General features: G+C 50.1%; 1 protein-coding gene across 5 annotated transcripts in view; it reads right to left on the bottom strand.

Moving 5' to 3' along the window:
* Snx31 (sorting nexin 31) overlaps positions 1-17,367 on the bottom strand; it is a 51,828-nt gene that overhangs the window by 27,382 nt on the left and 7,079 nt on the right. For all 5 annotated transcript variants that reach the window (XM_016001382.3, XM_076555885.1, XM_076555886.1 and 2 more), the window contains exons 3-7: positions 15,198-15,312; positions 12,411-12,475; positions 5,360-5,470; positions 3,193-3,283; positions 463-550 (exon numbers count right to left, since the gene is read on the bottom strand). In XM_016001382.3, the coding sequence (XP_015856868.1) occupies positions 463-550; positions 3,193-3,283; positions 5,360-5,470; positions 12,411-12,475; positions 15,198-15,312 (470 nt within the window). The remainder of the gene's footprint in view (positions 1-462; positions 551-3,192; positions 3,284-5,359; positions 5,471-12,410; positions 12,476-15,197; positions 15,313-17,367) is intronic.

The following is a 17,367-nucleotide window of genomic DNA, read 5'->3' as shown; positions in this document are numbered from 1 at the left end:
TTTAAAAGTTTGGTTTAAAGGTTGTAGGGCCGGGGTTGGAAAGCACGCTGCCTTTCATTGGGATTTTCTGGTCATTTGTTCTTGGTAGGACTTCAGTTTCCAAAGAAAATAAGAGCGTTTTCTGCAGAGACACTTATGTCCTTTTAATCTAGGAATTAAATGTGGGTGGCCCTGGCGCGTACCCTTTGGGAATGTGAGCTGAATGCTTAAGGGGTCAAATCCAGTGCAAACCGGCTGAGTGGCCCCTCAGCCTTCAGGGAGTGTCACAGATCCACAGACATCAGATGTGCTTGTAATTATCAACAAATCCTTCAGTTTCTACAGCTCATCATCCATCTCTCAGCAAAGCCGTGGTCATCCGCTCCTGGCCATGATCTGTTTCAGTCCTCTCCACCCCACCTGTCTCTCCAGCCGGCGAGACCGACAGGTTCTCACACAGTGGCTTCTCCCACAAGTACTCACCACTTTCTGAGTCCTATCTTGCAGTCTTCCCGCTCAGAACTCTGAAGACTAGTGGACGGCAGCTCAAAGTCAGCCAGCTTCTTCACAACTAGACGGGGAAAGGCAGCGTGGAGGTCAGGTTCCGCCCGGCTCTGAGTTCCCCCACGTCGCGTGAAACTGTTCTTTTCAGCCTGTGCCTCGCCCTAGAAACCCCGTTTTACAGCTTTTTCTTGTTTTGTTTGTTTGGGTTTTGTTTGTTTGTCGTTTCACTGTTTGTTTCGTTTTGAGAGCTGACGATGTCGCCACCATCTGCCCTGCATCACCCACCCAGCACAGACTGAGAAATGACATTTCTTCAAGGGGCGGGGCGGGGGGCGGGGGGGGGGGGGCGCTGCCCTGTCAGGATGAATTGAGGCTGTGGGGGCACATGGGCATATTAAAATCATATTGGGGAAACAAGGCTCCAAAACTTGTTAGACACAACACACCAAGCAAAGGGTGGAACCCCTTCACCTGGATCCCATCAAGTGGTTGATGCCTCCTGGCTCTGACGTCATGGCCCCCCACCAGCTGTCGTCTGGGACCCTGGCTCTGCAGCAAGGAACTCCCAGAGAACTTCCAGCTAACCGCCCCTGAGCCTTCAGCACGCCCCGGTTCCGATGCTGATGGAGCCCCTCCGCTGCTGTCCGTCTGTCCGCAGGCTCCTGTCTGCCCATTTCCACCTGGACCTCCTGTCTCTGCTCTGGGTCCACCTCTGCCTCCCCTCTCTGCAGCCAAGTGCATCCTTCCTCTCAACCCTGGCTCCTGAGACCCGGTCCACAGCCAAGCAGCCGCCCTCAGCTGGTTCGGCGTTCTGTCTTGGCAGCGCTGACTCCACGGCATTTCTGTTACCCATCTCTTCAGCCTCTGTACTCCATTGCTTTCTCTCTAACTTGTCCTCATTATGGAAACCACATATAGAAAACACAGAGATGAATTAGCTGTGTTCTGTGTGATGTATGATATGAGCATTAGTATTAGTAATTAAGATAAGGAGCCCAGGAAGCTACCTTCGCCAGGTTACCCGGGCAGGCAGGGTAACCCAGCAGATGGCGACCACTGAAACCGCTGACCCTTGTGAACTTAGTGTCTGTCATTCTACTAAACCTGACATTGTGATAAAGCACAAACGTGTTTGTCTGGTTCTGGAATAGTGTGCTCATGTGTGTGTGTGCTTCCAGACACCATTACATCACAGAGGGACTGGCGTAACGCACGGCTTCATTCCTTCTTGGATTCATAATACAACGGCATTATTGGAAGGGGGTAAGAGGGCGGCCTCGGTGGGGAAAGTGGACCTGGGCGGGTGCCTTTGTTTTGTTTTCCCTCCCTACTCTTGTTCTCTGTTTCCGGCACTCTGCCCCCTGTCTGCCACGATGTGAACTGCTCTGCCCTGCCCCCTGTCTGCCACGATGTGAACTGCTCTGCCCTGCCCTCTGTCTGCCACGATGTGAACTGCTCTGCCCTGCCCCCTGTCTGCCACGATGTGAACTGCTCTGCCCTGCCCCCTGTCTGCCACGATGTGAACTGCTCTGCCCTGCCCCCTGTCTGCCACGATGTGAACTGCTCTGCCCTGCCCTCTGTCTGTCACGATGTGAACTGCTCTGCCCTGCCCTCTGTCTGCCATGATGTGAACTGCTCTGCCCTGCCCCCTGTCTGTCACGATGTGAACTGCTCTGCCCTGCCCCCTGTCTGCCACGATGTGAACTGCTCTGCCCTGCCCTCTGTCTGTCACGATGTGAACTGCTCTGCCCTGCCCTCTGTCTGTCACGATGTGAACTGCTCTGCCCTGCCCTCTGTCTGCCATGATGTGAACTGCTCTGCCCTGACCCCTGTCTGCCACGATGTGAACTGCTCTGCCCTGCCCTCTGTCTGTCACGATGTGAACTGCTCTGCCCTGCCCTCTGTCTGTCACGATGTGAACTGCTCTGCCCTGACCCCTGTCTGCCATGACGTGAACTGCTCTGCCCTGACCCCTATGGGCCACGATGTGAACTGCTCTGCCCTGACCCCTATGGGCCACGATGTGAACTGCTCTGCCCTGACCCCTATGGGCCACGATGTGAACTGCTCTGCCCTGCCCCCTGTCTGTCACGATGTGAACTGCTCTGCCCTGCCCCCTGTCTGTCACGATGTGAACTGCTCTGCCCTGCCCCCTGTCTGCCACGATGTGAACTGCTCTGCCCTGACCCCTGTCTGCCACGATGTGAACTGCTCTGCCCTGCCCCCTGTAGCTTGAGTTAAATACTTTCATTCCTCCATGCTTTCCCTGTCATGGGAAAATAAATCATTCTTCCCTACGTTGTTTCTGTCAGGCATTATGTCACCGTAACGTGAAGTTGAAATGACGTACTACCTGTCTACGGACTGCTTGTCCCCTCTCTCTGAGCAATGACACAATCTTCCATTTTCCAAAGCTCTGTTTGTTGGTTTAAGACAGGGTCTCACTGTAGCTCTGACTGTCCTGGAATTCATTATGTAGGACCAAGATATCCTTAAACTCTCAGAGATCCGTCTGCTGCTGCCTCTGAGTGCTGGGATAAGCAGTGAGCACCACCGTTGGCTACATTCTCCGAATCTTTGATCTGGGGCTGAGAACAGTAGAAACCGTGACCTGGGGGGTGGACAGTCCCTTGCGGGTGCCCCACACACCTCAGGGCCAAGCTGCTGCTCACACCTGTGCATCTCCTTTGTTCCCCTTTCCCATCTTACCAGAGATCTTGCCCTCCGGGAAACACCGGATGAGAAAAAGGCCGAAGTAGCCCAAGAGTTCTGGATACAGTCCGAGTTTGTGCGCCACCACCTTGGCCAGGAATAAGCAAAGTGGGAATATTAGGCTAATGGCCACACTTCCAGGGTGTGGTGGCAGGACCAGAAGGGACCAGTGCACACCAACAGCAAATGCTTTTGCAGGCCAGCAGACATTCAAAGAAACATTTTGTAATCTAACAATCATCCATCTTTGTTACAGTTTGAATCTGAAATGGTCTCCACAAGCTCATGCACTTGAACTCTTGGTCCTGGTGGTACTGCATTTAGGAATTATGGACACTTTTGGACATGGAGCCATTGTAAATTTGTGGGACTGAGGCTGGTTATGGGCCGGTTTTACTTTTAGCCCAGATTCTCTATGCTGTGTTGTGGAATAATCCTTCTGCACACTGTGAAAATGTGTTATTCTCATTGCTAATAAAAAGCTGATTGGCCAATAGCTAGGCAGGATTTTCAGAGCAAGGAGAATGCTGGGAAGAAGGACAGAGTCTGAGGAGTTTCGAGCCAGACTTGGAAGAAGCAACATGGGAATTTCATAGATGAAGTAAACAAGTCTCAAGGCAGCACATAGATGAATAGAAATGGGCTAATTTAAGTTGTAAGAGCTGACTGGAGACAAGCCTAAGCTGTTGGCCAAACATTTATAATTAATATCAAGTCTCTGTGTGGTTATTTGGGAGCGGCTACCAGGACACTGAGAAACTCCACCTGAAATCCTGGTCTGCTGGGATGTGAGAAGTCACAGCTGTACATTTCTGTCATCATGAGATGGATCTGTCACCATGATGGACTACACCCTCCCAAACCAGGAACCAAAGATCATGATTGATTCAGGTTCCTCCCTGAAACTGTTCCTGTTGGGGCATTGAGAGACGTAGCTAATGAAACATTCATTCTAGAAATCTTGGGGAGATAGGAAATTAGAGTGAGTAAAATCAAAACCAGTGTCACTGCAGTGGACACACCGGCCTCTACTGAGGCTGGTTGCTCTGTCTTGAATTTGGACATATATCCTAGATTATTCCAGTGCTTATCATCTGATGGAGGATGGCAGCATTCTCCACAAACATCTGTTTTGTGTGACATCTAGCCCTGGGCTTGCACTTCCTGTGTGCGCCAAGCACAAGGCATCTCCCGCTATTCAGTGGTGTATAAAAAACGTGCAGGTACTCTCCGCTGACACACAGGTCTGCTTCTCTTTGCTGCCTCCTGCCATGGTCAAGGGTAATTTACCATGGCTTTGGTCCAGTGTAAACTTCGGATACCATTAAGTGTAACTTACTACGGCCTTGGAGCCATGGAGACCTCCAACTCTAGGTCCAGCATGCTCCTCTTTGACATCAGCTGGCTTTCATTTCAATATCTGTGGCTTCATATTTACCACAATGCATGACCTCACAAAAATGTACCTCCATTTGCTTTCCCTCAGCAGGGACCACAGGCCACCCGTCTCCTCCACCTAGTCTACACATTTAAGACTGGGGAAGACAGCATTCCCTCTGAAACCCAGCTGGGCAGAGAGATCCGGCCCAGGAGGCAGAGCTGCTGAGAGCCACATCTGAAGCGGGAGAATGTTCTTTGTCGTCCTCAAAATTTCTCAAACTCAGGTACCCTTGGTACCCAGCATGAGACCCTATGGAATGAAGCTCCTGGGGCTTCCTGTGTATGTCTTCAAGAAAGACGGCCTGCCCTACCAAGAAAGAAATGTCCCTGTCACTCTCTGCCAGGCGTGACCTGCCACTACCCACTGGGTATGACCTTTGCCAGGCACCACCCTCCTTCCTGCTGCCGGCCATGTGACATCCTGAGACAGAGGCTTCTGCATATTACCAGGGCCCAGCCTGGTGAATGCCAGGGAAGTAGCCACAACCTTGGGGAAACCTCAGAGGCCTCAGGAAGGGTAAAATGAAGGAGGCCCTGAGGATGGGCTGTATCTTGGCTTCCTCGGTCAGTTTCCCTTTGTGGGTGATTTCTATGCAGTACCTCTGCAGATGATCCACAGAGTAAAAGGATAGACAGGGGACTTCTGGAAGGTAATCGCATTCAAGTCTCTGCCTCATAAGACCTGCTTCTGCGCTTCCTGGAGCCGAAACTAAACCAAGTTTACCTCGAGAACCCTTTCCGCTGTATCCGATGTTAGAACCTCCACGTTAATGCTCCTTCCGTTGGGCAGAAATACAGCCAGGGCAGTTTTCTGGGTGGTGATGTTCAATGTGTGCTATAAATAAAAAGACAGCCTCAGTTTCCACACCCAGCACAGAGGGAGCCAGCAGTCCTTGCCTGTGCCCGCCGTGGGCAGGGACTGTGCCCGCTGTGGGCAGGGCCCCTGTGCCCATCGTGGGCAGGGCCCGTGCCCACCGTGCGCAGGGCCCCTGTGTGCCCGCCGTGGGCAGGGCCCCTGTGTGCCCGCCGTGGGCAGGGCCCCTGTGTGCCCGCCGTGGGCAGGGCCCCTGTGTGCCCGCCGTGGGCAGGGCCCCTGTGTGCCCGCCGTGGGCAGGGCCCCTGTGTGCCCGCCGTGGGCAGGAGATACCACTCAATGAAACGAACACCCAGCGTGGAATTTAATGGATGTTCTTGGTGGGGCAGAGTAGAGGTGAAGAGGGACCGGAAGAGGAGCCGAGGCAATAGCGTGAAGTCCGAATTGCTTCCAAATACCAACAGAGCATCCATTTGGGAGGAAAAAAAAATCTTTACTAAGAACTATCTACGCCTGGCTTAAGTAATCTCAGAATTAACTCGTTTTAGATGCTTCTGAGCACCCCTAAAAAGTCTAGCTCTCGGGTGACACTCTGTATGGGTAGGACTTTCCACCACAGCGACCAATTCCACCCTCACCCCCTTTTACAAGACAGGTTTTCACTATGTAGCCCAGGCTGTCCTGGAACTCACAGGGTCAGCCTGCCTCTGCCTCCTGAGTGCTGGAGTTAAAGGTGTGTGCCACCATCCCTAGCTCAACTTCCCAGTGCCTGAACACCAGATAGGCACCTAGAAATTCAACCTAGTGCTGACATGATTTGCCTAGCATTAGCATAAAACACCAAGTTAAGGTTTCAGGGCAACAAAATTGCAACACCTGGGAAGTCCAGGCTACCCAGCTTTTTTTTCAGATTCATGGGGGTTGGGGTGGGGAATGGGGGGGATGGGTTTCAAGACTCACTCTCAACTCCATCATTTTCTAGATTGACTTGAAGGATCTGGAGAAACAGCTTCCTTTATTGCCAGCATATTGGTTGTTTGTTTTGTTTGTTTGTTTGTTTTTTAATGTGCATTAGTGTTTTGCCTGCATGAGTTCTGTGTGAGGGTGTCAGACCTTGGAGTTACAGACAGTTGTGAGCTGCCATGTGGTTGCTGGGAATTGAACTCAGGTACATTTAGAAGAGCAGTCAGTGCTCTTAATCTCTGAGCCATGTCTCCAGCCCTTGCCAGCATATTGTAAAGGGGATGACAGGGAAGAGCTAAATGGAAGAAACACTCAGGGTTGTGGGGCCTCAGTGTCTCCCCAGCACCTCCATGTCTTCAGCACTCTGGAAGTTCTCTCAACTCCACTGTTTTGGGGATCTTGTGGAGGTTCCACTATCCCTGGCAAGAGACTCTGTGTAAACCTAGACGTATCCCTTCCCCTTTCCATACCTCATTCCTTCGGGTCTACAGTAAGGGTTATAACAGTGTCCTCCTCAGAAGACTGTGGCAAGGGCTCGGGAGGGGACCCTCGAGGAATGTGAAGCAGAGTTCATCACGGGCATTAGACATTCAGGTGCCACAGACATTGCTTTCCTGTTGTTAGAGGTAGGATTGAGGAGAAAGTCACACAGCTTTGATTTCACTTAGTGGCGACAGATATTAAATGAAGGCATCAAGGAAGCTCCAGGCACTCGGCTGATAGAATACGAAAGCTCCAGGTTTGACCCCAGTGCCATAGAAACTGTATAGTGGAGGCTGGAGAATCAGAAGTTCACAGTGTTCCTTCTTGAGAACACTGAGAAAGCTCAGGTATGAACTCACATGGTCCACACTTCTGCTGCTTCGATGATGTGCCCCAATCATCTCTCTCCAGGGTCCCAGTGTTCCCAACAACAGCCCAGTAGGGAAAACTTCCGAAGTAAGTAAGGACGCTGTCCTAAGTTCCCAGGGGGAGGAGCTCTTAATGCCTCCCTTGTTCTCAACTGTCCTCAGGGCTCCGAGGAACACTGTGCTTGGTCGAGCGGGTGGGCGAAGAGATCTTCAGTCTACAGACTTCGGGCTTGCCTTTCAAAGTCCGTTTGTCTCTAAAGCGTACGTGAACGAAGATCCAGAGCATCGTTAGCTGGTGAGTGAAGTCTGGACACACAAGGCCAGGAAAACTGCATGGAGGTACAGGGAGCTGTGTCCACCAGGAATACCTAACAGTGCGGAGGACCAGGGACTCCTCCGAATATGGACTCTGTGGATTTGGGTCCAGATCTTCTGCTGACTAGAAGCATATCAACTTCAAATAAGCTCTCTCTACACATCATGAGAAATAACGGGGTGCAAGGAACCTGGCACACCAAACACCTCTTTAGGGCCAACCCCCTTTTACTTTTGCAGCTGGGCTTTTGCTGTCCTCGATGGAACTTTTCCCAGAAGGGCTCCTAGATGGTCACACCGGTTCCATACAGCATGTCCCTGCCCAGAGGCAAGGAGACTCTCTCCCAGAAGGGACCACACGATTATTTGGCCTATGGCACTGCACTTACCAGATGCAGTGCAAATATCCAGGTGGCTAAGCTGCCTTGTGCCACTCGGTGGGACCCGCTCGGTGGGACCCGCTCGGTGGGGACCCGCTCGGTGGCTCCACCGTGTGGCAGACCCACACACCCCTGCTTATCATGGTTCTTCAGTCTCCCACCAGCCTGCAGGAGCAACCTCACTGTGCGAGCTCAGACATCCCTTCGCTTCCACACTGATGACATCTGTGTGTTGCTGCTAATCCATTACCCAGCTGTGGGTCAGCCAGTGAGCTGGGGTACAGTGAGCTGCAGACCCACCCTCCGTGGGAGCCAATTACTGCTTCCCCTTTACAAGTACCAGCCCAGAGCACACACCCCCAACACACACACACACACACACACACACACACACACACACACACACACACTTGTGCGCGCCTCCAGATTCTGTTGTTTTTATCCCCAATGAGAGGCAGAGCATATGTGTGTGTGTGTGTGTGTGTATATATATATATACTCTGTCATGCCCACTCTGGGAACCTTGAAGACATCACCTTTTTAACATCATCTTCCCAAGCGTGGTCCCTGCTCTCTAGATCTCACATAACCTCATAGAAAACAACAGCATGTCCAGACTTCCTTCAGGTAAGTGGTCGTTAGAGACAGCAGGCCCAGCCAATGCTGTGCCAGGGCTGAGGGGAACATCTGGACAGGTTGATAACGCTCTCCAGGAATGTGGCCAAAGTGCTGAGCCCGAGTGTCTACCCGTGGGACACCGCAGCACAGGCAGGGCCTGGCACATTTATGTATACACCTAGAGACTTTTTCTGTCACCCCAAGTCGACAGAGTCCATGAGTCAGTCCGAGCATTGTCTTCTGTCTCTAGCGAAGTGCTGATTAACAGCAACCCCTTAAGACATATTTGTTGAGTGTAGAACATATAAAGAGATAAAACAAGACATGGTATCTAACAGGACCACCTTCCTGATTCAAACTTAATTTTTTTTTCAAGTTTTTATATAAACCTCTTTTAAAGACACCGTCAGGAATGAGGCTTCCTCTGCCCTGCCCGCCTTTTGGAGGTATGGTGAAAACAAGGAGAAGGAGAGCCATCTTTGAAAACTGGAAAACAGTCCCAGGCCTGAGCCCAGGGCACTCTGGGTGCCTGTTCAGCACAGCCAAATGGACCCGTCAGGACACCAGCAAAGGAGCCAATCCAGTCCACATAAGCTGTCTGGGGCAGTTCATCCCAAGGGCTTAGCCAAGAACACGGCTCAGGGGCCATCTGAAGAGGTGTGGTCCCTAAAGACTACCTTCCGGCAGGTGCAGGAAGAGGAAACGAGCCTGGCATCAGCCACAAGAGTGCTGACCTCCTGCGAGGTAGCAGTATGCGGCCGCCAGTGCTCAGAGCGTTTCGGTTTAATCCTCCAAGCGACCCGAAACAGGAGCTCGACTCCCCGTTTTCTAGCTGGAGAAACTGACGTGCGAAGAAACTAAATAAACCCAGTGCTGTTGTCACGTGTGATCCTAGCAGTTGGGAGGCAGAAACAAGATTGCAAGTTCAAGGCCAGCCCGTGATACATAGTGAGCCCTGTAGAAGAGAAAGGAGACTGGGAAATGGGAAAGAGAGGAGGAGAAGGAAACGGAGAAGTCATAGGAAAAGGAAGGGGAGGGAAGAGGATTGTTTGAATACATCATCCCAAGTCACAGAAGTCAAAATATCATCCATCGCTTGCTCCTGAGCCAGATTCACCATCACCAAGCCGGATCTGCAGCTGCTCATCTGAGTGGACAGAAGCATTTGAAATGCAGGTCACTGGAAGAGATGCGATGGCTTATTCATCACTACTGGAGAGACCAGGCTGCGGGGATCTTAGGACAGAGCAATTAATGAGAAAAGGCTCAGAAACAAGACCCAAGATCCAGGAATACCAATACCAGCGACTCTGTCATTCTCCAGCCGTACGTATCAGCCAATGGCTGCTCAGGAGACAAGGACCAATGAGCTGTCAGGACCTGGGCTTTGCTCAATCAAAAACAAAAGCTGCGAAGAGGGGAAAGCGTGACCAGCGTGACGTGACGTGGCGTGACGTGACGTGACGTGATGTGACGACATGCTGCAGAGGAGGCTTTAGCCCGTGCAGACAGGGGTGGTGGAGGGACTGGGAAAAGCAGCGCGTCTCCGTATGAAGTCCTCAAAGAGTGGGAGGCCCCAGCTAACGCTGGGAAAATGAGTCTAAAAGTGAGCTGGCAAAGCTCGTGGGCAAACAATGGAAAAGAAAAAGTCGTTGCCAGAATGAAAATTAATCAGAGCACAGAAGAGAGATGCCACAAAGCACAAATTTATACAGAGCTAGAAAGTAAAACTCCCAAGGCCCTAAAACTAGCCAAAAAAAAACCTTTAAAAATTGTTAGAAGAATTAATACAAAACAAAACAAAACCCCACAACACTGATAGCCCACAAGAGGTATTTTCTTAAAGCAAGAAAGCAAAAGCTGTAATGTACCCCCCAGAAAACAGGTCAAACTTATCTTTATGTGTACTGACATTCAGTGAGCCACAAGAACTCTAGCTTTAATTTTTTTTTATTTTTAATTCTCTGTACGTACACACACACACACACACACACACACACACACACACACACACAAGCAGTAGCAAGAAGGCATGGATCTCCCTGGAGCCAGAGTTACAGGCCTGACATGGGTGCTGTGAACCTAACTAAGGTCCTCTGCTAGAGGAATAATCAATCTTTTCCAGAGAATCATCTCTCCAAGCCCAGATTTCAAGTTTTAAAAAGCAAATTTTAAGAAGCGTAAGCCTGGCCGGGCAGTGGTGGCACATGCCTTTAATTCCCAGTACTCAGGAAGCAGAGGCAGGCGGATCTCTGTGAGTTTGAGGCCAGCCTGGTGTACAGAGTGAGTTCCAGGAAAGGCACCGAAACTACACAGAGAAACCCTGTGTCAAGTGTGAGCCAGGCACATTGATGCATGCCGATAACCCTGGCACGTAGGAGGCTGAAGCAGGAGCTCCAGACCAGCATAGGCTACACAATGGGTTGAGAAGAACAGCCTGGAATACACCGGGAGAGAATATCTAAAAAGGAAAGTGTGTCTGCTATGTGCTTACTTGTAAAAGAAAATGTGCATTCATATTCTTGGACCTGCCCAGATTATCTAGAAAGACTACACACTAAATTGAAAATAAGGGTTTTCCTAGGTAGAGAGACTGTGAGGAAAGCAGAGTTCCTTTGCACCGTGCACATTCTGATGAAGTATCCACCATCACCATTACTACAGCAACAATCAAAAGAGAGTTTGTGCGTGTTTAAGCCACTGGAACTACGCACAAGGGCTTCAGACGGACCATAGTGGTAGAGTTCTTGCCTAGCGTGTGCGTAATTGGTCATATCCCCAGCATCATGAAAAAGAAAAGAGTGCTTACAAAATAAAACCACTAGACTGCGGAAGGTTCTAGAGCCATTTCTCTGTTTGACTTAACACATGCACATATGTGGACCTTGTGTTAGTAAAACTTCCTGAGTCTTTGCGAGTCTCGTCAAGGTCTCACTCCTCCCCCTGTGAGGTCTTAAGATCGTGTTTTGATCTGACAGGAGCCTCTGGCAGGCTGCTGTTTTATGTTTTTGCTTCCTATTTGGGGGTTCTGTTTCTGGAGGCTGTGGACCCCTTAGGAGGGGTGGCCTACCACTAGAGGCGGGCCTTTGGAATTTCCAGTCCAGTCCTGGTTCTGGTGTGGCCTCTCCGTTCTCTCTACAGTGATGTGCACAGCCATCCTTCCCACCTTGATGGACCGGAACGATGAGCCAAAGTGAACCTCTCATCCTTGTTTCTGACCTTCATTCTGGTCATGGCCAGGGAAAGTAATTAAAACAGGAATCTGATCCAACAGTAAGTTACTGTGTAACTTCATTCCCTTTCTGTTCAGTCAAGGTCCCCAGCACAGACACAAAAATGTCTCCACACGAGCAAAGGGAATGAAAAGTGTGCTGAACAAAGGCTTGCCAAAGTTTCAGCCTAGGCGGTCAGTGACCAGTGGCTCCTGGCCCATGGATGGGGAGCTGCTTTATGCCAACCAAGTTAGGAAGACAGACAGACAGACAGGCAGGCAGCAGCCAGCAGGGCCTGCTGTCCCGAAGTCTGCACTATGGCTACAGCCCTTGGGTCTCATCTCAGTTATGGGGTCCCTGAGTGCTAAAAACTCCAGCTTTCTCTGCCTTTCTTGAGACCAGCGTGGGGATGCATGGCACACAGGCTACAGAACAAGTAGCTGAGCTAAACCGCAAGCCAAAATGTGAGTGACACACGTCATCTCCCATGTAGGATCCGAACTGGAAGCACCTCCAGCTTACTAGAAATGACTCTACTTCACCCAAGTCCAGAAAGTCTGTGCATGCGGGAAGCGGGCAGGCTCTGCACAGGCTGATAGCTCCGCCCAGGAAGGAAGCTTACCATCTGCACCAGTGTTAAAAACTGGGTGAAGACGTCACTTCTCGTCACACGAGGGTCCGCAGTTACTGAAAAACAAGGAAAGCAAGCCAGATCAGCATGAGCTGGAGCTTTAACCGTGTCTCTCAGGAGTTCTGAGACCTTGCCCTAGCAGCGTGGTCCAGGATGGAAGGGAGAGTTCTCAATGCAGGACACTTGACAGAGTCTGCGCCCTTGAGGTGGCCTGGACGATATGAGCCCATCTTGACCGTTCAAGACCACAGTGTTCCGGGGAACCCCCTCTACTCAAGCCGCCATCACCCTCTGGGATGATGATGGAACTAATACAAGAAGCAAAAACACATTACAAGTTGGGTCTAGACAGCCAGTTTGGTAAGACACTTGGCAATCTGAAATTTTTAAGTCTGCCCAAAGCACCAATTGAGGGTGCCTCATCACGTGACAGGGGCTCTCAAGGGGCTACCCCCAGAGACACAGCACGGGCTGGGGTGTCGTTCAGTGGCAGAGTGTGCAAGGCTCTGGGTTCAGTCTCCATTATGCACACAGGCATGTGTGTGTGTGTGTGTGTGTGTGTGTGTGTGTGTGTGTATGCGTGTGTGTACACGTGAGAGCACACATGCTTGAAGATAGTCATTGCATATGAGTCTGTGTGTTGTATATGTGTGTTCCGGCACATGTCCACACATGTTCATGTGCAGAGGCCAGAGGAAGACACTGTGTGTTGTCCTGGTTAATACTGTCAGTTGTGTTCATCAGAGCCTCAACTATGAACTTGGTCTGTGGGCCTGACTGTGGGTAATGTCTTGATTAATAATGGATGGAGGAAGACCTAGACCACTGTAGGTGTGGCCAGGCCAGGCAAGTGGTTCCGGGTCATATAAGAAAGGCAACTCAGGCTTAAAAATGGCACACACCTTTAACCTCAGCACTTGGGAGGCAGAGGCAGGTGGATCTGTGTGAGTTTGAGGCCAGCCTGGTCTACAGAGCAAGATCCAGGACAGCCAGGACTACATACAATGACCCTGTCTCAAAAAACCAAAGTAAAGAGAGAGAGAGACAGAGAGACAGAGAGAGAGAGAGAGAGAGAGAGAGAGAGGAGGGGGGAGGGAGGGAAAGGGAGAGAGAGGGGGAAGGGAGAGAGAGAGAGAAGAGGGGGGAGGGAGGGAGAGAGAGGGAGAGGGAGAGAGAGAGGGAGGGAGAGAGAGGGGAAAGGGAGAGAGAGAGAGAGGTAGCTCAGTGTGAGGAGCCAGCAAGCACCATTGCTCCATGGTTTCTGCTTCCTCTTCTTGGCCTGGCCTCCCTAAATGATGACTATGATCTAAAAGTGTGAGCTGAAATAACCCTTTCTGCCCTGAGTCACCTGGCTTGGTGTACTTTATTCCAGCAACAGAAGAGAAAGTGGGGCGGGCGCCCTGCCTGTCATCCCTTCATTGAGACAGGGTCTCTCCCTCCTTCCTCCGGTCTCCACCCTCTCAGTGCTGAGTCTGCACACACGCCACGAACAGCTTCTACACACATCATGATGGGTGCTGGGGACCTGAACCCGGGTCCTTGTTCTTACACAGCAAACACTCTTACCAACTGCACTATTCCTCCAGCCCCGAGAAACTGGTTATAAAGGGCGTTACTAGCCTGGTGTGGTGGCATGTGCTAGTCATCTCAGCACTTGGGAGGCAGAGGCCGGGGGATCATAAGTTTCAGGCTAGCCTGGGCTACATAGCAAGACCTTATCTCAAAAACAAAACAAACAAATCCTGAGTGATAGTATTGGGGGGAGTAGCTATGGTGTTGAGACAAACTAATTTTATGTTCCTTAGCACAGATTCCTGGGAAAACGGAAAGCTACTGAAAAGCATATTCTCCAACCGGTCCTTAGTACAAGGCATCAGGTGCTGGCCAGCTAAGCACCTTGTGTACTAGTTCATTTAATCTTCAACAGACACCATGGAGCTACTGTGACCTCCATTTTACAGATAAACACCAAGACTCAGAGGAGGTGTCTATCTTGTCTAAGGTCACACAGCAGAAATGGAATTTGATATTAGGTTTAACTCTGAAGTGTAAACTCGAGTTATGACACTGAGCTGTACTGTGTCCTTGCTTGACCTTGTCAGCCTCACAGGGGTCAGAGCAGCTCTTCTAGCATCCATGGTGACACCAAATGGCCCTGATAAAGACCAAGGTTGAGGTGCCAGGCCAGCACTGTAGTCAACACATACTTAGGCTGTGCCCCGAGATTCTTCCTACACCTAAGGTTCAGCTCAGCCCATCATTTTGTCTTCAGGTCCACAGTCAAACCAATACACAACACTCCAGAGTAAATAAATCTTAAACTACTTTAAATACTCTTTTTTTTTATGTTTTGTTTTTTTCGAAACAGGTTTTTTCTGGTTAACAGTGCCCTGGCTGTCCTGGAACTCTATTTATTGACCAGACTGGCCTCGAACTCACAGAGATCCACCTGCCTCTGTCTCCCGAGTAAATACTCAATATGAAGAACAGCACTGTAAAATCACACACACAGGAAATATCCAAACTGAGCAGGTATAGAGAGAAACTAGAGTGGCGCCTTCCTGGCCTGGTGGGAGGAGGCTGAAATGGGAAGTAACTGTCGGGGGACAGAAAGTCTCCTGCGGGGTGACGGTGATATTCTAAAACTAGATTACGGTACGGTTTGCACAATTACATAAACCACGTTAAAAATGCCAAACACGGGCTTTAAAACAGATGGCTTTTGCGACTGGGAATTTACGCTGCAGTTCAGCTATGAAACAGAGTTCAAGTACCTACCATTCTGCAGGTATCGCTCCAGCTGGTCCCTCCTCTCTTCAGCCATGGTGGCGGTCATTGCCAGATAGTGCTTTGGTGGGAAAGGGGGCAGGCAGTTTCCGAACACTCGTCTCAGCTGAAAGGTCCCAAGACAGAGTCAAAGTGAGACCCTAACTCAAGGGTGATGAGACACAGTGCCTTGTCTTGGAGCACTTTCTTTAAAGGGAAAGATAAAATGATCCCTGTTGGCGGCCAAGGGGAGGGAGGAGGAGGAGATTTCCTTCAGGAGGGACACCCTCCGGTGTACATCCCGCAGATGCCCCACAACATCCAGTCTTGCGTTGGTAAAACCAACTATATTTCCATGTTTTTGTGACTGCCCACCACTCATAGCACACGTTTCCTTAAATTTATTCTATATCTGGAATGTCAGAGATTATAGTCAGGATTTCTTTTGGGGGGGGGGGGTTTCGAGACAGGGTTTCTCTGTGTAGTTTTGGTGCCTGTCCTGGATCTCACTCTGTAGACCAGGCTGGCCTCGAACTCACAGATCCGCCAGCCTCTGCCTCCCGAGTGCTGGGATTAAAGGCGTGCACCACCGCTGCCCACCTAGAATTTTTTTTTTTTTCCAATTTTTGATTTGTCTCACTTTGTAGCTCTGGCTGTCCTAGAACTCACTGTAGACCAGGCTGACCTCAAACTCACAGAGATCCTCCTCAATCTGTCTCCCTAGTCAAATTAAAGGTGTGCGTGAGCATTCTTGGTTCTTTTTACTCTAATTAATGTGGCCACCTAAGCTTAGATATGTGCCTTTCATGTCATTTCTATGGGGTGGTGCTAATCACAGAGGTCCTGTGAGGCTGGCATAAAGTCCAATAGAATCCCAGGCAGGCCCTCTCTGCCTACCCACCATAGAGACCCCAAAACTATGGAGGCAATTACTTTTATGAAAGACACATAAAAATAACTTTTAGGGGCTGGAGGGATGGCGTGTAAATTAAGAATACGCTGTGCTCTTACAGAGGACTCGGATTTAACTCCTATCACCCACGTCGGGCAGCTCACAATTGCTCCAAAAGGATCTGATGTTGCTGGCTTCTGCAGGCACCTCCATTCACAGGGACACACACACACACACACACACACACACACACACACGCACGCACGCACGCACGCACGCATACACAATAATAATGATTATATTTAAAGAGAAGAACACCAGCCAGAGTCCTGGAGGCTGACCCTGACTGTTCCCGGAGCCTTCAGCTTAAACAGTGGAACCAGCTGCTTAAGGAGAAAGGAGCCAGCGAAGAGACGAGACCTTAAATTCCCATTTAATTTTAGTTGCCTTTGCCGTAATTATAGTGTGTACCTGGCCATTCCCATGATCGCCAGCTTAAACGCACATGGAGAACCTGGTCTCTTCCCTTCACCCCGATACCACTGTGCTGGTGTGAGCTAGCATTTGTTTTCTGGATTGTAATAGCAGCTTTCTCGGCAGCCCCTCTGCGTCCCTTGTGACCTCTGTCTCCCAACACAGCATCTCAGGTAATGTTTCAAAACTGTGAGTGGAATCATCACACTGCCTTGAATCCTCTGCGGTGTCTCCCCGGCCCCAAGTCAAAGGCAAAATCATTCCAATGATCCAGAACTCTGACATCTATGTGAATGCAATTAGCCATTTGTAAGTAAAGTTACGCTTCAGTTATTTAAATGAGATAACTTAACGTCGGTTCCTAAGTCATACCAGCCACACTCCACGTGTTTGATGGACAGCAACACGTGTCAAGTTGCTACCAAATTGGCGGAGCACATTTATAGCATTTCCATTGGCACAGAAACTTCTACCAGCCAAATGCTGGTCTGAATATAGAGAGGTTACTAACTGTCTGGCTATGAACAAATATGGCTTCCTGCTGCTTATTACTGGGCATTGTTCAGTTCTTAGAGAACCACATTCAAGGCCAGCAGTTACTTTTGATTTAAAGTTTAAAAACATCTCCTGCAGAGAATACAAAAGCCACTTTGGGAGACAGTTTGGTAATTTCTCACAGTGTTAAGCATAGTCTCACTCTAGAATCCAGCAGCCACACTGGGAAAATTTTCCTGAACTGGTTTGCAGACCCTGTCCTCGCTAATCTGCATGTGGTGCTGGGGAAAAGCTCAGCTGCTAAGAGCACTTGCTGCTCTT

The sequence above is a fragment of the Peromyscus maniculatus genome, chromosome 20 (assembly GCF_049852395.1).
Source record: "Peromyscus maniculatus bairdii isolate BWxNUB_F1_BW_parent chromosome 20, HU_Pman_BW_mat_3.1, whole genome shotgun sequence".
In the NCBI taxonomy this organism is placed as follows: domain Eukaryota; kingdom Metazoa; phylum Chordata; class Mammalia; order Rodentia; family Cricetidae; genus Peromyscus; species Peromyscus maniculatus.
Note: the sequence above shows the minus strand (reverse complement) of the source record. Positions and strands in the feature narration are given on the sequence as shown.